Source organism: Ptychodera flava, chromosome 5 (assembly GCF_041260155.1).
Source record: "Ptychodera flava strain L36383 chromosome 5, AS_Pfla_20210202, whole genome shotgun sequence".
Classification (NCBI taxonomy): Eukaryota; Metazoa; Hemichordata; class Enteropneusta; family Ptychoderidae; genus Ptychodera; species Ptychodera flava.
This window is the reverse complement of record NC_091932.1, coordinates 37,741,808-37,764,414: the sequence shown is the minus strand read 5'-3', so window position 1 is coordinate 37,764,414 and position 22,607 is coordinate 37,741,808. Positions and strand designations below refer to the sequence as shown.

Genomic DNA, 22,607 nt, shown 5'->3' with positions numbered 1-22,607 from the left:
ACAACTCAACGTTCTATTCTGAATACAGTTTTTACAACTTAACATTTCTCTGGCCTTTGAGTTTCTGTATATACCTATGCTGTATTCATTTTACAATCAGACTTTCTCTGTGAATATTGTTTTACATGACACTACTTGACCTGCATCTTCTCATTTTTCACAGTTTTACTATTGAATTCACCATTTTATTTCACAGTTGAACATTATTACTCTCCATTTTATTCTTCGAAATTTCCTGTGCAATTTTGCATAAGAAACTTTGCTCTTCAAAATGCCATGTTACACTTGTCGTGAAGACAGAAGGTAGAATCTGATGACTGCATTCATGCAAGTTGAAGAAGCAACCAATCTTGCAGAATTGGGATTTTTGCAGACTTCCAATTCTTCAAGTTAGAGTGACCTCTGTCAATGTAGTGTTGACTTTTCATAATGGTTCGACAAAGACTGCAGGTCTCGTGCATGCGACTTTGTAAACTTTCATCTCCATTGTTCTTTTGAAGTTGTAATTTCTTTGATCATGTTTGAATAGTTTATCATAAATTTGTAATTTCTTTTTTTGTGAGTTCCCCAGTGAATATGGACTGAAAGTATAGGTGGACGTACTAACATGCTGTGTGTTAAGGTGGTTGGAAAGGCTAGAGCGTCAGTTATAAACTTCAACAAAACTATTAAAATATAAAAGTAGTCAACATTCTCTGTGGAATAAAAAAAACTAGACATTTGGGCACAAAGGCATTGCAGAGTTACAGCCTGTTGAAACTTCTGAAAAACTGACCAAATAAGAAGAAGTTGGGGAGTCCTTAGTGTATTAACTATGGTAGAGGTCCCTTAGCTTTTAATAAAATGTTTAAAAAGGGAAAGTCATTATTTGCTGTTTTTCAGGAAAGTTTGACAAGGCGGTGCTTGCATTCAGAGTGAGTGACTGCTATTGTAAATGCATTTTTAGATTCTTTGAGTGTCAAAGAGATGTCAAAAGTGAGATTAACCAAAAAGACTGCTCTGTGACTTCAAAAGAGGGGTGCAAATATGGCTTGTTTTCAACATTTTTGACAGAATAACAGTTTTCCTACATAATTATATACCAATTTAATCCACCTTTGAAATGAGATATGACATGGAATTTTTACAGCCTATTAACAAGGTTACAGATAAGATTGTATGGCACAATTTTCCTGTATTTGAAGTACTTTTGAAAAATCATATTTTGAAATTTGAAAGATTTTTAATAATTTTTTGATACGTAAACCCATGTAAAATTATAAAAACAGATTTTATTTACAAATCCTGCCGTACAAACCTTACAATAATAGTGTCAACATATTTATAACTAATTTGGTAATATTAATACTGTCCAATTATTATTAAATTCAAATATGTAAAGAAAATATGAAAAATTTAATTTTATATTTACTGGTGTCATATTTCAAAATCATGGCTGCAAATATACAATGTTTATATTCTTTGGAAAAAGTATTAACTAAGAGAGTTATCCTGAAAATTTGAACTTGATATCTTGATTCTAACACTTGAAACTTGACATTAACTCTGAGAAAAGAATTGGTGCAAAAATAGCCTTTCCAACCACCTTAACCGGAGACCCTTACATGTATGCATCAGTCAATTGAAAGGCTTCCTGGTCTGAATAATGTATAGGAAGTTATTTTACCTCAAGATGAATTCTAATCAAGCTCTTGCACCCAGGACCTGTTTTTTAATATCAGCTCAATCCCAAAAGAATGAGTGTGGCCTAAATAAAATACAAACACAATTTTGTTAAAAAAATTCTAATTTTGCAATATACCGGTACACCCGTACATGTATTTACTTATTGTCATGCAGAGGTTTTCAAAGGGGAATGTTAGCTCATCTCAACCAAGATGATAGAGCAATATAGACTTAAAATAATATCATGCTATTGCCTTTATGTACAAGGCAGCATCGCAAATACTTAGGAGGGGGCTGGGAGACTTGAAAGAATTTGACCATGCTGATTGGAGTGGGCACATTAAGTGTGGCATCCGAGGGCAGATGACTGGTGAATAACAATAAGCATTGTCTAAGCAGCAACATATCCTGTGTTCTGGCCCTTGATGCGTACTTTCTATGTGTATGAAAGTACGGCTACCTATATTTTGTTGAATGGATTTGCAATTCTGTCGACTTGCAGAAATAGGATTATTCAAATTGTGATAAATAGAATGGGGATTTGGCCAAGCGGTTCTGTCTGTTGCTTCTCTGCCAGGTGATTGGATGCCGTATGTTGAGGGTTCGAATCCCGATTGAAAACACCGTATAGTATATACAACAATATGGTATACGCAGAAAAATGAAAGTGCCACAAAATGAACTGCTAGAATAAATCTAGTCTTAATTCACTGACAGTTTGAAGAACAATACTAAGCAAGAAATGAAATGTGGGTTAATTGCAGTGATATGGCGCGAGGGATGGAATAAGCATTGTCACTCACGCAAAAATATTTCAACCTGGATATCACAGCACTTATGTCACGTGTAAGTTTAATACTCTATGCTGAACACTCAACTCACCTGTGGACAATAAGGGATAGTTGATTTTTTCTGGCTGCTTACGAATCCCCGCGGTTGCAGCTTTATCTGATATTGATAAGAATATACCGTAGACTCTTAACTTACATAACCCATATAACTTTCCTGCTGCTTTTGAATTTGCTTCAGTATGATGTTTTTGTGTAAACTTTTTGATCTACGATGCAGCTGTGAGATGTTTTTTGAAATTTTATTTGGTGTGTTAATTAGTTCCCCCAAGACTCTGGTTGTGCATCAGTGGCTTACTTGGAATTGACTTTGTACTTATATTTGACAGTACATGCAATATCAAGGTTATATTGCTTTTGGTTAAGGCTTTCATATGATACCATAGGCAATTTTTCACTTTAAATTGTGCTATTTCTAGGCAGTGTGCTATTAACATGCAGGTTACATGTACCTGCCTCAAGTTTGAGCACAGCCTTATGTGATCAATGCTGTGGAAAATTACCAAAACTGACTGCCCATTGAGTTGCAATATACTTGATCATTTCTAAGGTGAGAATCTAACATATTGGAAATGGCCAGGTGAACAAACATACTGGTACACCCAGCATACTATTCCTGTAGCTTTAGTATCATGATCTTCAAACTGCAGGGTCTCAAGGGCATTGTCAAACTGTAAATCAAATTACCAACTGCAAAGAAATACATGTACTGCTACCAAGGTAGCAAAAATAATTTGTGTGGACTGCAAAGAAAATGCGTCTGTAACAGTTTTAATGAAATTTACAGATCAGTTACTTGCAAGTAGTAAGTACTGTATGGACAAGAATCTTTTCTTTGTCTATTAGACAGACTCTATCATAAAATACTTTTCCAAAATCGAGGATAATCTCCTTTACTGATCAATGGCAGCGTGTTTCCAGGTAACCTCTGGTTGGTAAACCATCCCTGGGTGTCTCCCAAATGTATGCTGGTAGTATACCACCCAGTACTTTTTATTTTTAGTCCTTTGTGCCCTGTGGGCACAAAGTACTAATGTGATGGCGCGGCCCAATATGGCCAACATAGTGGGCCGTATGCTGTGGACGCAGGTATCTCAGAAACGCTTCAGTAACTTTTTCTGAAATTTGGTCTGGTGGTCACTTGGGCATGTATCTCAAACGGTCTTTTTTCTTTTTTTGATTGAATCATTTTAAAGTCACTTTTTTAGCTTTTTTCTGAAAACCACTATTTTCAATTTTTCCTCAAAACCACTGATTTGATTATTGTGATGTTTGGCATGGGTGTTCGTATAGTTGAAATGCCATCAGAAATGTTCAAAATTTGGTGATACATGCCTTGCATTATTTTTAAACAATATTTTTATCCATTTTTATTTTATATTTACTTGATTTTGACTCGCTTTCGCTAAAGCTACCGTCTGCGCATGCGCACAACTGTAGGACAAAATCTGAGTTGAAGAATCGAAACGGACGCCATCTTGTTTCTCGGTATGGGCACATTTTTTACGTTGTGAATCGTTTCACTGTGTATTTCAACATGTTCTATAGTTATGAAGTTGACAATGATGCACTTTTGCGGCTGTCGTGTATTTTTTGGTACGAAAGGCGCCTTTGATCGACTGAAGAATGATGGCCTCCGTAGGCGATAAACACCGGTACTGGCAGGCATATCAGTTCTACTGAGGAAGTAATCCGCTGGCCCGTATAGCATGTATAGGTCAGGGGCTCACTTAGGGGAGAACCACTTGATTTCTGGGGGGTATGGAGGATTTTGAGGAAAAAAATTGTCACCAGGTGAAATAAAAGAAAAAATTAAGCCTGTAATAGCTTGAGAAAAAAAATTCTCATAACAGACAGAAATAAAAAAGGAATTGTCACAATGCTGTTGAAATGAGCAAAATTTTGGAAACTTCATTCTCATGTATTCTTTGCTGGCATGCTGCCAAAGGCACGCAAATGTTTTTACCACAAGTAATTCTTATGTGTTTTTTTTTCCAGCACTTATGATATAAGCATTCACTACTTTACACCTCAGTGCACTCGATGTTTTCCTTCCCTTTTCTGACCCAAGAAATCATATTTCAGGATTTCTGTTGCAATATCTCAATGGTATAGGCAATATCTAGATGGGACTATTTGACTTCTGTAAGTTGTGAAAATTTAAAACACAAGATCAAGAGTCAATAAACTAGTGTTAAAACCAATACATTATTCTCTCAATATAAATATGTTAGAAAGATTACAAGTTGACAATTAAAATTGAGGACCAACAAATATAATGAAATACAATGTGTGAGCCTTGTTTCTCTGACCACAAAAGATAACATCTCCCCTGAGAACTTAAAAGGAATCAGGGCTTGAAATTAACTTTTTTACTGGTAGTCCCATTGGGCTACCATTTTCTGAAGTTGGTAGCCCAGTGACAATGTCTTGGAGCCTAGCCCATGCATGAATGAAGAATTTTTTGGTAAAGGATATTTTTATTTATATCTAGACAATGAAAGATTTATTTTGCATGATTCTATCCAGGAAGTGAATTTTCTAGTCATTTGACATCAATACCTGCAGATCATAGCCTTAGGAGAGAGGTATAGCATGTGAAGTGGACAACGGTGACGCCTCATAGACGACCTATTCACTCATAGGCAGAGCTTATATGCAAATTTTGATGTTCGCCATGACAACTACTTTTCATTCAACACGTGTAAACATAACATGGCTAAAATAGATTGGCTATGAATTTCAGGATGACAACTTGGTGCAGTCATGTTTCGAATACTTTCGTGGCAATTGGCTATATTTCTCTACCATAGTACACTATCATGCGATGATATCTCGTACACTTCGGAAACCGTAATTTGTGGATGGCCCTACAGCTTTTTCTTTGCAGTTTGAATATTTTTGTGTTCAATTGTGATTGATACATTTTGGTTAAATTATCAAAATAAATTTTCTTTGGCCATCATTTCCCGAGCCTGTCATCCAAGTACATCAGTTCACACAATGCCATTTTATTGAAAGTTTGTCGCGACAAATTCGACTGCACTGTCGCTTTTTAATTTTTATAACTGGGTTGACTATACGAGCGTCGGTCATCTCACAGCGACCAACATCATGCCGCTCACTAAGTAATTTCACGTCCCAGGCTTTGGTAGTCCGTGTTTTGGTAGCCCCAGGGAAAGTTGGTAGTCTGTGGACGCGGGACTACCGCTAATTTCGAGCCCTGGGAATTGACTGTTTTAAAGAAAAGCAGGTATAGTACTGATCACAGTTGTTTTGCCAAAAAAGTGTTCTATAATTTAAAGTTGTATATATAATCATAGACTCTCGAGTTTTTCTCGAGGGTCTATGATATACTAGACTTTCCATTCTGTTTGTCATTTGTTGGAATGTAAAATGAATATAAAAACATCGATATGTGAAACACTGGCTTAAATTTGAAAAACTTCACTGCTACTCCATTTGAAAAAAAAAATTGATGCAGGTCTGACTGTAGAAAAAAAAAATGCTGTCTCTCTAACAAAAAAGTTCCCATACCCACTTCCTGCATACCCCCCCCCCCCCGAAATCAAATGGGTCTTCCCTTAATATGCGCATGCGCATATAACAGTTAGCGTTGTTTGTCAAGGACTTTGAAAAATCAAACCGACGCCATCTTGTTTCTCGGTCAGGTGCGAATTTTTGACGTTTTACAGTTTTTAGCGTGTATTTGATGATGTTTTGTAAATATGAAGTTCACAGTAATGGTACTTTTATTGGCCGCTACAGCTAACACACAGCATCGTACGCAGGGCTAGCGAGAGAGGTTGCCGACATCGACGGTTATTTACGAGAAGTGAATAAAAGACTGGCATTTTTGGAAGCGATCGAGTAGCTGAGGTAGGCAGGGATACGACTTGGCCCAAGAACGCTGAATTTCGGCAGTAATTTGGCTTTTTACGTCAAGTCCCAAAATGGATTTGAAGTCACCAACCCTACGTACGGGTCTTTGCAGGGCTGTGGTGAGCGGCGATTAGCTGTAGCGGAACACACAGCATCGTACGCAGGGCTACGGCGAATCATGCCCACCGGCGGCCCATACTAATAGCTGGGTGAGAGCGAGCGAATGCTCTGTCCTTCTACCTCGGCCTCCATGTCATAACAAACTAGTGTCGTTTTATGTTGATGTACTGTCCTTTCGACACAGCTGTAACTTTTAGTTTTTCTGTTGCTTATTAGTCCCCACGGACACCGTCCGGGGGGACTTATAGGTTTGGTCATGTCCGTGCGTGTGTGCGTGCGTCCGTGCGTGCGTGCGTGCGTGCGTGCGTCCGTCCGTGTGTGCGTCCGTCCGTCCGTTCACGCAGATATCTCAGAGATGCCTGGAGCGATTTCATTCAAACTTGGTGCAAGGATTACTTCATATGTCATACATATGCACATTGATTTGTTTTGTGATACGATCCAATATGGCCGCCAGGCGGCCATTTTATTACGATTTTTTCATGTACAGAGCCATAACTCAGACATGTTTCAACCGATTTTATTCAAGTTGGTACAAGGACATTGACCTATGTCATACATATGCACATTGATTTGTTTTGTGATACAATCCAATATGGCTGCCAGGCGGCCATTTTATTACGATTTTTTCATGTACAGAGCCATAACTCAGACATGTTTCAACCGATTTTATTCAAAGTTGGTACAAGGACATTGACCAGTGTCATAGATATGCACGTTAAATTGTTTTGTGATACAATCCAATATGGCTGCCAGGCGGCCATTTTATTACGATATTTTCATGTACAGAGCCATAACTCAGACATGTTTCAACCAATTTTATTCAAAGTTGGTGCAAGGACATTGACCAGTGTCATAGATATGCACGTTAATTTGTTTTGTGATACAATCCAATATGGCTGCATTGCGGCCATTTTGTTACAATTTTTTCATGTACAGAGCCATAACTCAGGCATATCTCAACTGATTTTATTCAAAGTTGGTACAAGGACATTGACCTATGTCATACATATGCACATTGATTTGTTTTTTGATACGATCCAATATGGCCACCAGGTGGCCATTTTATTACGATTTTTTTCATAAACAGAGTCATAACTCAGACATATCCACCACTATCATTCAAAGTTGGTACAAGGACATTGACCCATTTCAGATATATGCTCGTCAATTTGTTTCATGTCATTTAACAGTATCATGTCAATTATTGAAGTTTCATAATTAGGCTGATTGTCAAGAAATACTGCATCAAATTTCATGAAACTTTGTACGGATGTTAAGCTCACATTCAATAACAGTGAAAAAGACATTTATCAATGTCGTTTTAATTAATTTGTAATTGCATATGTAATGAACTTTCCTAATTAGAGTGATATATCCACAAATACAACGTCAAATTTGATGAAACTTGATACAGATGTTGATCTCATGGTGTTGTAAATACTGCATCAAACTTTATGAAATATGGTACCGGTGATTATCTGTTAGTGTTAGGTTAGTAGGCAAAAATGTTTTGCAACATCCTGTCGATTAATTCCTAGTTGACTCATTTAATGACCTTTAGGATAGTGGCCTACATTGGTTTTATGTTTTCATCAGCATGGAACTCATTCTTGGCCATTGAGCGCCATCTGTATCAAAGTATTTTTATCACAGACCTAATTAATGAAGAGGATTCTATCCTCTCTGAGGACTTGTAATCAAAGTATCAACAAACAAGTGGGGACTGTGTCATCAACGATGACTTGTTTTGGGTAATTTCGACAGTTGTGCATTGATTTTGACAGCATTTTTGACTTCGATCGCTAAAGTGTGTGCTAATGTTGACCGATTTACTAAGGAAGTACGCGCACTTCATCAGAATCACGGCATAATCCGAAATGGTAATTTGGCATGATCATCAGATCATACATGATCCGAGATTGCACTTTAGCAAGGTCACGATAACTAATGTTGTTTGTTTCACTGTCGTTTATACCTATATTTCCACAAAAAGACCATTAGAATTTCGTCCTGGCTACTTTGAAATCGTGCACCTGGCATGCATGTAGTTGTCAACATCACTATGCTTGAATGTACAGTAGACTCTCATACTATGAATATATCGACTGTCACTGCATGTGTGCAAGTCACTCCATATCATATAACAAAAAATGTAGTATTGCGACGTTTGAGCTAACAGAAGCCAGAATTTACAGTTTACGAGAAAGTTATCTTACATGTAAAACTCAGTTCTACTGTGAACAAAATGCAAGCTACGGTATATGTTGTATAAGCTTAACTATCGTGGGTAGCATAATATTTTGTACCTATCACCGTGTCAGAAAATCAGAAGGAAACAACCAGTCAGACAAACTGTGGTCAGGATGATACTGTCCAATTTTAATATTTGTCTCTCGGCACACACCAGATACTCATGACTGTAAAACAACATTTCCATATAATTTTATATTCAGTTTTTATATTTAGTTTGCTTTTCACCATATTGTATTCCTTCCCTGCACTACATTATTCAAAATTCAATATTGTTTTGGCCTATACATACTTGAGGGGTAAGCTTATTTAGTCTCATACATTAAAGATGCACTGTTGACCTACAGAGTCAAAACTTTTTATCATTGTATTGTAGATAGGTGTACACTCCAAATACTAAGTACATGTGGTGAGTGTAACAAGCAAATGTTTTTTAGTCAATGGCCCAAATTTATTTTTCTATTTGATGACAATAAATACATGTGTAATCAATGCCAACAATCCAGTTTAAGTAATTTGGTTTAGATTAGCCATTGTCCATTATATTACAATAGTTTGTGGCTAAATTTTCTCCCTTTCTGTATTATATAAGTTCACCGTTTCCTGTTTTAGATATTGTTGATCCTATTGAGTCCCATCTCTTAAATTCACTTTCACACATATCAAGGCTGTTGATACTTAGAATCCACACTTAACTTATGCTGGAGCAGTAACCAACCAGTTCAAATAACTTTCATTTATGTCCAAACAATTTGACTTTTTGCCAAATTTCACATTTATGGCAATAATAAACAGTAAGGAGGTACAAAGGACGTCGGTGCCCCCGGCCCCATGTTTGTATAGATTGTTACTAGTATTCTGTGGGTTCCATATACAATTCTATGTACATGCATCATTGGCCAGTGTTCAGGCAAAGCAGCTAGGACAGTAACTTAGGTGTTCCAAACCCCTGCTTTTAACCCCACACAGAACTGTGGTGGGAGTACTCCTCAACAGTATGGGTGACCATATACTGGTACTTGGTATCTGAAAGAAAGTTCAAGAAGAAACATGGTATCCGTGGCTGGAGGGGCCCACCGTGCATCCAAATACATTGGTACTTTTTGCATTAAAATAACTGGTTATTTGATCCAATCAAGAAACAAATTTATGAGCATTTGCATAAAGTAATATAGTATACCAACTTTGAAAAAAGTCCATACATGTACTGGCATGTCTGAGAAATAGCTACAGATGGCCAAATGGATGCACAGACACTGAAACTTAAATTACATCTCCTTCCGTACTCCATCTGAAAGGGACTAATAAACCCACTAATAAACTCTCTTTGTGGTGTTATTTAAAGCATTATTTTGAATTCACTAAACATTATCGTAAGCGATACTTTCCACAGCTGTACTGTTTTCAATATTCTAAAACTTTCCCAGGAGTTTCATGTTTGCAGTGACCTCTTTTACTTTTAGTGAATACTTTGATAAATGCTGGCACTAAATGATTTCTTTGACATACATGTTTGTATAGAATGTTTCCTTTAATTACTAGGATTGCTGATGGGCAATGATCTATCAAATTATAGCAAAATCTTTCGATTTGCAAATTCATCAGACAATTGTTACTGGTTAAACCAAATTTAGTCTAGCAATGGTGAACGGTAACCCAATAGCATGAGAGGAAGGGGAAATTTTTTTTCTGTGAGTTACACTGTCTCTAGAAAACTAAATTCTCTCTGAGATTTTCAACATGTACAAATATAAATTGATGGTCTCTTGATCTGGCATATTACACATGTTTACAGTAACACATGTACTCATATGTTCTCTTAAAGGGACATTATTTGTATCTTTTGATTTTTTTTCATTTTTTCGATGACTGAGAATCCCGGGTCAAATCAATGGGAGACCTAAATTGTGACTATGGACGGCTTCAAGGATATGTAAAACCACCTTCTTGCTCTTTACGGCAAGGTTCAATGTTTGTAAGGGCGTCCGCGCGATTTGAACCAACCGCCATGATTGAACCCCAGCACATTACCGATATTACTATGCATACGTCAACTATCAAAGTACTAGAACGCTGAGCGGCCGTCACCTACACACTAACTTCAGCACAATGCACATCGATGAGCTCACGTCGCACAAACAAATACACGTCTCACAAACTACTGTCAAATAGTAAAATAAACAGGGCATTTGCTTGTAAGTCTGATTGTAGTATCGATGATAGGGACTGTGAAACAGAACAATAAACGCAATTGGGTCAATGGTAAAACTAAGATGTCAGATTGCTGTGGTGATAGTCAAACAGGTACAGAGTAATGCATTTCCTGTGCATTTGATCGTTAGTTAATCTTCGGCAACTTTTAAGACTTTTAGGGCATTTTCTTGCCATTACGTTGGTTTGTTTTACAAACACAACATGATCACTTGTTGAACTTGGAAACATCGCACTGGACAGAACAGTGCACGGTGTAGCATCTGTGACATCATGACACCGCGCCGAGCGGGTACTGTACTGTCGATTGATACTGCTCGCGATTGGAGTCACCTCTCGACACACAAGATCTGTTCGAATGTTGTTATTCTCAATGCATCGTGTAATTATTTGTATCAGTTGAATCGCATTTCGAACCAAAAGTGAGTACATCGCAATGACAGCTGCCTAGACCCTATACGTCGCTTACGGCCTCCGTCCCACTCCCAAAAGTGGTTTTGCGTAGCTGAGCACATCGTGTACCTAGCCCTGCGTACAGGTCTGTGTTCTCCTGGCGTTATATGGCCTCAACGCCGTATAACGCCGGGAACACAAAGACCTGTAGCAGGGCTAATCGTGTACCCAGGCGAGGCGGGTGTGCTTGAAAACGAAACTCAGTGCGAGTTTGGGATTAAAAATGGGTTGTTTTTTGTGGAGAAACTGCACGCCGCAACCGAGGTGCTGCCAGCGATTTGGCACAGCCCTGCTACGCAGAGTTAGCTTTCACCCAACAATGTACATGATGTACGTGTCAGTCGCCAAAGCAGCTTCAATCACAGACAGTAGAGGCCCCTCTGTTGTATATGCTTCAATTTCGCGATCACCTCGACAATAACGTGACTGTCTACTGAAGTTTATCCCTTCTTTTCCTCTGTTTTGACATTTCTATGCCAGGCTTTGGGCAAGTCTACATATGGAGGTACAAACGAGACGAAAATAATCAGCAATTATAGGCCTTGTCACCGGGCCTTGTCGTCGGCTTCTTGCAGCTTGTAGGCATTTGAAATGCCCATCACAAAAATGTGCTCTGTAGCAGCAAAGAATGGTGTATCTAAGAGCAGGATTGGCCGTCAAGATCTCCATGAAAAACTGACCGTCAAAATGTAACTGAGCAAACGGCATCGGTAATAGGGAATCCCGAAACTGCTACACTGCGCTCTCGACTTTCACTTCGTGTGGTTTATTTTTTTACACGCGGATGCTTACAGCAGCCTAGATAGCAGTTAGCAGTGTGGTCTGATCGCAGGTCAACGGTAGCCCACCATTAACCCCTGATCCAAGGTTTTTCTATACAGTGTACACAAACGGGATGGAAGTTGTCCATGGTCGACCGTTCTTTGGACATCTTTCAATAAGTCAAACAACATTATCAACTTCTCGTTTGCAACAATATAAGGTCAAAAGATACAAATAATGTCCCTTTAGTCTTTATGGAAAGGTGAACAACCTTCTATGCATTGTGTTGCAGAGGAATTATGTACCATTGTTGTAATTCTTGTTCAGTGTATAACTATTGGAAATCAAATACAATTGTCAAATCTGAATTAAAAAAAAAAGACCAGGCTTGGTTTTTAAGTTTTCTATCTCAGGGGTTTCGTTAAAAGCCGGCCACCGGCCATATGGCCGGCTGTAAGGCGAATATGGCCGGCTGTAAGGCGATCACGGCCGCCTGTAATTACCTGAATATCATGTTGTTGTGCCGCTTAGGGACTGGACACAAATTACAGGGGGGGTGGGCCGGTGTTTTTTGGGGGTGGGTCGCCATTTTTCGCGCAAGCATTTTTGAAGGGTCATAAAATTTTGTGCAAGCCTATGGGGGAGGGTCACCTTTTTTCATGCATCAAAGCTGAAATTGCATGTGCACGTTATGGAATACTGAAAAAGAGAAAAAAATACCTCCTGGCACTTTCATTTTCTGCCATTACATTTTCGGCGCGCCCTTCGGGCGCAAATTTCAGGTATAATAAACAATGTATTGATGATCCGAGCAGCCACATTGATTTAAGTTGTCATGATTTCTACTTATTCAACACTATTGTGCATAACTGTCCCCTATAATAACTCTTTCAATAACAATTTGGGAGATTACTTATTTGACATCATTCTCCCATTGACAATACATTGGGTATAGGTCGGTGTCAAACGTTCATGTCGCTACATATGTACATTTTTTAATTTTTTTAGGACATTGACAGAATACAGACTGTTCAGAATAGTGCATAGTGTCATCAATAACAACTGGAAGCTTTAGGTCGAACAACTTTTGAATAACAATTTAGGATCAATAACCTATGAGTTATTTGTAGTTTTCCTCATAGCCTACAATGTATAGTGAATTAACATTTTGGTGAAATCCAAAAATCTAGTTATTGCACAACCATTGACTTGAACTCTCTAGTCTAATCATGAAATTAACCCTTAAAGTGCCGCGTCTTGGTTTATAAACCGACACGGCATTCTCACTCTCAGCGCCACGTCGGTATATAAACCGACAGTGATTGCGTTCTATGCTTATGCCTAACTTAGCTATGCATTGCCGAACTCAGCCAGAAGGAGGGTATTCCTGACCCTTTGAACCCAGTTTTAGTACCATATAAGGACTAAAATAATGACATCATGCAGCCTAACAATCGAAAATTCCAGTAATTTATGCGAACTTTCTTCAAAAGAGGTCAGCGGTTTCATGAATATTTAATCAGGTCTGCAGTTTCACCCGTACGCGGATACGGCCACAGTGCATTGAACGAAACACGTACGTACGTTTTGAAAGCTTTACCATGCCGTAGACACGGAAGACAACTATATTATGCCAAGCTACTGCCCTCTGGGTGATAGAAATGATAGATTTTACAGTTTTTTTGAGATATTTTACGGAAAAATGACGCGATTTGGTGACCAAATCGATCGCGATAGTGAACTTCGAACGTATCGGCGGCCAAGATGGCGGCACTGTGTGATGCCTAACTCTCGACATGGAACCCGAGGTTAAGGTTTTCGAAGTCCAAAACATGCAAGATTGAGAAATTTGTAAGGATTTGGTTAAATTGAAGTGTATTTTGTGAATTTTCAAGCGTTTGACTGCCAAAAAGCCCCTTTAAACTGTTGATATTTGACCTCCGGCCGTCCTGGAAGCGAGACGGCCATGACAGTCGACCCGGTTTGTAAATGAAATGTAGTTGTTCCGAACTGTTGACATTGCGAGACATTTCCTACGTGTTACGCATTTTTTAACTGAAATAAACCGGACATGAAACTTTTTTCTCGATACTTAGTGGTTTCTTTCCATTTTGTGGCGTGCTGTCAAAAAACGTGATCAAACTTGGCGAACGGATTGACTAGTATGTATGGTAGTACGAGTCCGTGACTCGATAAGCCACAGATAGTTACACACGCGTACGTGAATTAAACTAATGTAAGTTGGGTCAAACACCAAATTAATCGATAAAAAGGTTAGTGAAATGTGTTTTTGTCTTCAACTCTTCATTATAATTATACAGGCGGTTCAAACTATACAGAGTCAGTTGAATATGCCCTATAGTTGTGTGCATGTGTTGCACAATAGTTACCCCTCCATGTACAATATGGAACCTTGTTGTCTCTGTGTATGCAAATTAATTGTTTGTGTTTACAGGAAACAAGACTATAATTGATTTCTTCTAACTTTGAAGACAGATTTTAAATGACACTAACAGAAATCGTATGATAGATAGTAAACTGATGACAAAGTGGATATGTACACTGAATTTTTCTCTGGAAAATCATTTCCACTAGAAGAAATAAAATATATAAACAAGCAACAAACAAACAACAACAAACAAATACATAGACAAGTAACGACAATGCTTGGGCAATGCAATCATGCCGATGCTCCATACACAGTAGTTGTCAATCTACATTTAGTGTACTGCATGTAAAATATTATTTGTATTTTTGTAGAGATGCATTTGCACAGGAAGCATTTGTATTATTTTGAAAGACACTTATTGTTTGTTTGTTTTTGTTTATATTTACGTATGATGTTACATGATGCTGAAATCGTGTACCTGAATTTGTGTCTTTCCATAACATGAAATTTTATTCAAGTTTGAAAGGCCGATGATGAATTTTTTACATTTTTAGAAACTTTTTATCATTTTCAGTGAATTTTGAACAAAAAACGAGCATTTTAGCCCAATTTTACACCTTCAATGTGTAAATTGAAACTTTTCATTGTCATAGAGAGCTTCTTCATATCCTGAGCTTTGGAAATAATAATGGGTTGTTAGGGTTTCTCATCACAGAAATGAACTGCACCAGTCTGAAAAAAGCGTAACATGTTGAGAAGTTGGGTTCAAAAAGTCCTTGCCTGGCAGTTGCATTGCATAGAAAGTCTATGGCACTTTAAGGGTTATACTAATAATAGGTGTACATAAATGCACAGGTTTACAAGTTTTGTATTGGAAAAAAAATATTCATAGTTGCATCATAGACTGCCATGTATAGTGAATGGACATTTCAGTGAAATTCCAAAATCAAATTTCTTGCACACCCATTGACTTGAAACTACTCTAGTCTAATCATGAACATTAATACCAATAATCAAGTGTACATAAATGCACAGATTTTCCTATTTTTTTATTGGAAAACAATTATTCATAGTTTCATCATAGACTGCCATGTATAGTGAATCGACATTTAAGTGATATGCCAAAATCAAATTTCTTGCACAACCATTGACTTGAAACCACTCTAGTCTATCATGAACATTAGTACCAATAATTAAGTGTACATAAATGCACAGATTTACCTATTTTTGTATTGGAAAAAAAATATTCATAGGGTTTCACCATAGACTGCCATGTATAGTGAATCAACATTTCGGTGAAATTCCAAAATCAAATTTCTTACACACACATGGACTTGTAACCACTCTAGTCTAATCAAGAACATAAATATCAATAATCAAGCATACATAAATACACAGATTTACCAAGTTTTGTATTTAAAAAAAATTATTCATAGTTTCTTCATAGACTACAATGTATAATGGATCCACATTTCATGCGAAATTCCAAAAAAAAAGTTATTGTACACAGATGCACGTGTTACCACCCTCTTCTAATCAAGCACAATTATGTCAATTATTCAGGGTCATATATACACAAATAGTGCATATTTTTAATTCTGAAAATTTTTTTTTACAGTTTTGTCATAGACTCCCATGTATAGTGGATCAACATTTTATGCGAAATTCCAAAAACAAAGTTATTGTACACAGATGCACATTTTACCACCCTCTTCTAATCAAGCACAATTATGTCAATTATTGAGGGTCCATACTATTGGCAGAGACCCTGCGATTCGCGATTCTTCCCTGTTTGGAAACACGCGCGCGCCCTTCAGAGACGCAACGTGAATCCAGGGTCTGGACGTTCTTGCAGCGACCGGTCGGATTTCTGCCTGATCCGGTACTTTTGCAGAACTCTACGCATCCGTCAATCAAAAACAAATGACAAGTACCATAGCCAAATAAAATGAAAAGTGAAAAATAAAAACATACTGCGTATATAAGTGTACCAGTTACTAGTATATATTCTCTCCGCCCAGTTAGATAGGTTTTTCTTTTGACGTCACTACCCTTATGAATATTCATATACTTCCAAGAACGGACAGTCCGCTGTGTCTGGCGCGTGTGCTCACAGCTGCACAGCCTTCGAATGCAGGCCCATCGCACAAAACAAGGCACAGCGACTGTGGAGAGTCTAGGTCCATACATGCACAAATAGTGCAAATTTTTAATTCTGAAAATTTTTTGACACTATTGTCATAGACTCCCATGTATAGTTTTGTCATAGACTCCCATGTATAGTGGATCAACATTTTGACAGAAATTCCAAAATCAAATATCTTGTTCACATGTGCACTTGTAAAAAACCCATGCTAATCAAGTATATCTATATCAGTTATTAAACATCTGTATATGAACAGATATAGCTAGTTTTATACTTGAAAATACACGTTCGTGGTTTTTCTTATAGTCGACTACATGTATAGTGAATCAACATTATCAATAAAATCTAAAAATTACATTTTTTGTACAGGCATGCACTTTTTACCTACCACTTCAAGCAAAGTACATTTACATGAATTATCACACACATATGATTTGATATCTCTTGGACAACGTGTTATATCGGCCACATTTTGCCTGCCTTTCGGGAGGGCGACTTAAAAAGTAAACAAGTCAGAAGGGGGTCTTTAACACATTGAGGTTTTTTTTGGGGGGTATTGAGTAACAGGGGAGGGTCACTTATTTTCATGCACGGATAAGGGGGAGGGTCACTAATTTTTGTGCATGAACTTTTGAAGGGTCACTATTTTTTACGCAGCGGTTTTTTCGAAAAACACCGGCCCACCCCCCCTGTAATTATGTCCAGTCCCTTACAGGAATGAATAGCTGGTAACAAATACAGCATATCGGTTAAAGTTTACAATGATCTCTTTCCTTCATGCTGAATTACTTGTTTTCAACGCTTTTGCGAGGTTTTCAGTGAAAATTTTAATTGTGGTCGTTGGTTCGCATTCGTGTATCGTGCGATACTGGTACAGCTATACAGCACGGAACCCATCTGTACAACGTACACAGGGTGGTTGGAGGTTAGGGGTCATTGAGCATGTGCAGTAACGCAACATAATGTCGGCCATACGTAGGTGAAGTTACTCAGTTCGGTCGAAATGGAAACAGTTAGACGGGTTGGTTGATTAAGAAGGGTACAGTCGATGGCAATTTCTCAGATCATTTTGATACTTATGCGGCGTTTTATGAATATCTCTCAGGAAAGGTTTCTTCTGAATGCATCAGCGATCGCCCACAGCTATCCGTGACCGCGGATTGTGTTTAACAACGGCTTGCTATTGTCAATGTAGTCAACCTTCGCGTTCGTTCTTGGATTTTAATGACTGAGAGCCAAACGTTTGACTTGCTTCAACTCTGTGGGCATATAAATATCAAAACAGAATAAATTGAAGGTGTAAACTTTAGCAGACTGTGACGTTGAGTGGTAGGCTGTAGCCACGGTCCGGAGAGACCGTTGTTTGTGGTTTCATACACCGTACACGGCAATGCAGGAAGTAGGGAAATTGAATTACCAGCCACTGTACACATGTATCGCCAAGTTCGAGACGGATTTCGCGCACCAAAAGCCACAATAATTCTTTCAAAAAACCAACATCGATGGCTCCAAATACATCTCTGAATTCATATTTTCTATGCTCTTTGCGTCAAAGATGATCTCCTATGCATTTTTGAGTGTGGTTTCCGAAGGGACCCATGCTTTCAACATAAAACGAACACTTTTTTACAACAGTCATTCATGATTTGAAAGTAGCGGCACCTTGATTCAGGCTATCTATACTGTTGTCTCTGATCGTTTGAAAAATGCAAATACTTTTTTAATAAAGTTAAATTGATTGATACCGTTTTGTCGAGTTACTATTGAACCGTGTCGGGGGAGGGGGGGGGGGGCTGCCATATCCAAACATCCTCATGCTTGGACGTTGGTACGGCTTGGCCGCCTGTAATTTTCATTTGGCCCCCTGTTTCAAAACTTAGTGAAACCCCTGTATCTCAACGAATTCTTCTTCCACCAGTGAGTTTATACAATAGAATTTGATTCCATAAAATATTTTCCAAAACTACTTAGAAATCCCTGTTTAAGTAACTTGATCAATTTGCATGATCAAACAGACTTGACATTTTTCGGAAGTTGTGTATCATCATCATCATCATAATCAGCACCATCATCATCAACTGCCAAGCCATTAAAACCAAATGAAGTTTACTTGATCTTGTTGCTTTTTTTTTTTTTTTTCGGAAGAAGGTGGTTCATGAATGTGTTCAGTTAAATTTACTTCTTTAAATGTCCAAGTGAATAATAAGACTCATGAGATATTCATAGCAATATTGATAAATATAGGGCATCTTTGTTAGTCCCCACGGACACCGTCCGGGGGGACTTATAGGTTTGGTCATGTCCGTGCGTGCGTGCGTCCGTGCGTGCGTGCGTGCGTCCGTCCGTCCGTTCACGCAGATATCTCAGAGATGCCTGGAGCGATTTCATTCAAACTTGGTACAAGGATTACTTCATATGTCATACAGATGCACGTCGATTTGTTTTGTAATGCGATCCAATATGGCTGCCAGGCGGCCATTTTATTACGATTTTTTCATGTACAGAGCCATAACTCAGGCATGTTTCAACTGATTTTATTCAAAGTTGGTACAAGGACATTGACCAATGTCATAGATATGCACGTCAATTTTTTTTGTGATACGATCCAATATGGCCGCCGTGCAGCCATTTTGTTACGATTTTTTCATGTACAGAGCCATTACTCAGGCATGTTTTAACAGATTTTATTCAAAGTTGGTACAAGGACATTGACCAATGTCATAGCTATACACATCAATTTGTTTTGTGATACGATCCAATATGGCTGCAGGGCGGCCATTTTATTACGATTTTTTCATGTTCAGAGCCATAACTCAGGCATAACTCAACCGATTTTATTCAAACTTGGTACAAGGATATTGACCTATGTCATGCACATGCACATTGATTTTTTTGTGATACGATCCAATATGGCCGCCGTGTGGCCATTTTATTACATTTTTTCATGTCCAGAACCATAACTCAGACATGTATCAAGTGAATTTATTCAAAGTTGGTACAAGGAGATTGACCAATGTCATACATATGCACATTAATTTGTTTTGTGATACGATCCAATATGGCTGCTGTGCGGCCATTTTGTTATGATTTTTTCATGTACAAGCCATAACTCAGGCATATCTCAACCAATTTTAATCAAATTTGCTACAAGGACATTGACCTATGTCATACATATGCACATTTATTTGTTTTGTGATACGATCCAATATGGCCACCGTGTGGCCATTTTATTACGATTTTTCCATGTCCTGAACTACAACTCACACATGTATCAAGCGAATTTATTCAAAAGTATTTTTATCACAGACCTAATGAAGAGGACTCTATCCTCTCTGAGGACCTGTAATCAAAGTACCCATAACAAGTGGGGACTGTGTCATCAACGAGGACTTGTTATATGTAATATTGTTTCTCTTAATCTCATATTCTCTCTTTATTTTCTGTCTCTGTCTCTTTCAGATCTCTCTCTGCACCTTGGTATTTCTTTGTCCATGGTTTAACACCGTTCAAAGTGGAATCTCTTCTGATGACAGGTCCAAGAGACAATGTAAGCTTTGTCCATTTTCATTCCCCCCCCCCCCCCCCCCCCCCCCCCCCCCGGAAAATTACTGTTAAATAATTGTTATCATGGTATCATTTCTCATTAATTAATTGGTCTATTTGATTGATGTTTCTTTTCATCAGATGATAAGGTTGTGTGTAGTTCTACTACCTTTAACTGCACTAGTGGTGAGTGTTATGACTTCAAGTTCAAGTGTGACAATGAACTGGACTGTGAAGATGGCTCAGACGAAGCTGACTGTGATACATGTCAATCAGGATACTTTCGATGCGATAATCGCTATTGCCATCCAGATCATTGGATATGTGATGGGGATAAAGATTGTGAAGATAACGCTGATGAAGAGGATTGCCGTAAGTTTACAGAGCAATCAGTCATACAATGTACTAGTCATAAGGAATTCAAAGTGGTTCTAGTAAAGGAGAAAAATGTGGGGTCAACAAGCAATACACTATCAGTAATGTTATAGGGACAAAGTTGGCCATTTTTCATGAATTTTGTTTGATACGGGACACCATTTATATTGTTTGACATGTTGAAACACCATTTATATTGTTTGACATGTTGAAAGATACTCAATGAATGGGTGACTATGCATACATGTGTTCCATCCCAGTTTTAGACACGGTAAATAAAACCATCGCAAGAAAGAATAAATGGTCTGCTATGAATTTGACTGTTCACCACTGTGAGTATCCGCATGTCAAAAAATGCACAGTGACATGTCATGCATAAAATTATATGGCTGTAGATTGAGAATGCAGTGTTGCAGTTTCTGGATTCCCAACTACCAGTGCCGTTTGTAAAGTTACATTTAGATACGGTCCCTCCACAAACAGTCAGCTTTGCATGCAGAACTTAACAACAATCCTGTTCTTTGATATACCTTTAAGTGTTCTTTTCTGCAAAGAGCACATTTTTCGTAATGACTGCTCAGGGCCAGAAAATTACGCTGGTCCGAGGTCCCGGACCAGTGATTTTTTATCCCGGACCAGTATAAAATTACCCCTTAAAAGTCCGCGGACCAGTAGGAAACGGGAGTCAATTTACTTCGCAAGGGAGTTTCCAGTGTTTTTCCAAGATTGTGTTCTTGTGTCAATTGACGCAAAATTGGAAACTACCGGTACGTCCCCCAAAATACGGGAGTAACTGGGACGCACTAAAATCAGGCCTAGAATTTCACTGACACCAAGAGTCCATTGTGAGACTACGTCTTCTAGCTACAAAATCAGTTACTCTGTAGCGATTCATGATATGAGCAAGGCAATGTGCGTCCACTAGCCACTGCACTGGGCCCTGGGCCATGAACTCATCTTACATGTAAAATGTAACGTGGCAAAAAACCAGACCGTATAGTCTCACCTAAAAATATCAGCAACCCCAAAATTGTGTGAAAATATTATATCTCTGTCTATCAATTTCAAAGTAGTATTTTGCAGTAAATTTCTCTGGAAGGAGTCTCATTATAAGTTTCCGATCCGTAGCAAGCAAGCTTCAGAGTTTAGGAGGTCACCATGCTGACTTCCTTATATAGTCAAGACCCCCTAGCTCGATTGTAGCTGACCTTAACAAGAACCGCCTAGCTTGTCAAAACAGCTTTATGGCAATTTGCTATTGATATCAAAGGAAAAAGTTCTTCTCAGATATTTGGTGTTTTCAACCTTTTTTTTTGCATTTTAAATGGAAAAGAATCAATCGCTAGGCAATTATAAAATGAACTTTATAGCTATAGTAAAAAAAAATGTTAAGTGTGTGTACCAGAACTTGAGAAGTCTACCAAGTAAATGTTTATGCAGAGTGTCTATATTACAAAGATTGACAGTTTTTGCTGTATGTAAATCCCAAGCAAATCTGATAGAAATGCATATATAACATGAGTACGAGAAATGAATCATTCTCGTATTGTTATGCAAATTTTTGAGGACCAGTGGATTTTATCGTGGACCAGTGAAAAAAAACGGGTCACTGGTCCTGGGACCAGTGGGGATAAAGGGAAATTTTCAGGCCCTGCTGCTGCAACAGTCAAGGAGCTGATGATAGTAGAGGGACTGTGATCTAATAGCGGAATTGTTTTCATCTTGTTTGTCCCTCATGCATGTAGACTTGCCCAGGGACTGTGGGCATAGAAATATCAAAAACAGAGTAAATGAAAGAATAAATTTCAGCAGACTGTCATGGTAGTGTTGAGGTAATCACGAGATTGAAGCAATATACTTTGACAACTGGCGCATACATGTACTGATGCTGCGTACAATATGCCAGAGAAAAGCAAAATGTTTTTAGCGATGATGTATACCCAGTCAGTGTCTCCTCCAT

At 38.2% G+C, this 22,607-nt stretch overlaps 1 protein-coding gene across 1 annotated transcript in view; it reads left to right on the top strand.

Moving 5' to 3' along the window:
- LOC139133836 (uncharacterized) overlaps positions 1–22,607 on the top strand; it is a 54,536-nt gene that overhangs the window by 22,365 nt on the left and 9,564 nt on the right. Inside the window, exons 2-3 of the mRNA XM_070700600.1 lie at positions 20,189–20,276; positions 20,414–20,644. Of these exons, the coding sequence (XP_070556701.1) occupies positions 20,189–20,276; positions 20,414–20,644 (319 nt within the window). The remainder of the gene's footprint in view (positions 1–20,188; positions 20,277–20,413; positions 20,645–22,607) is intronic.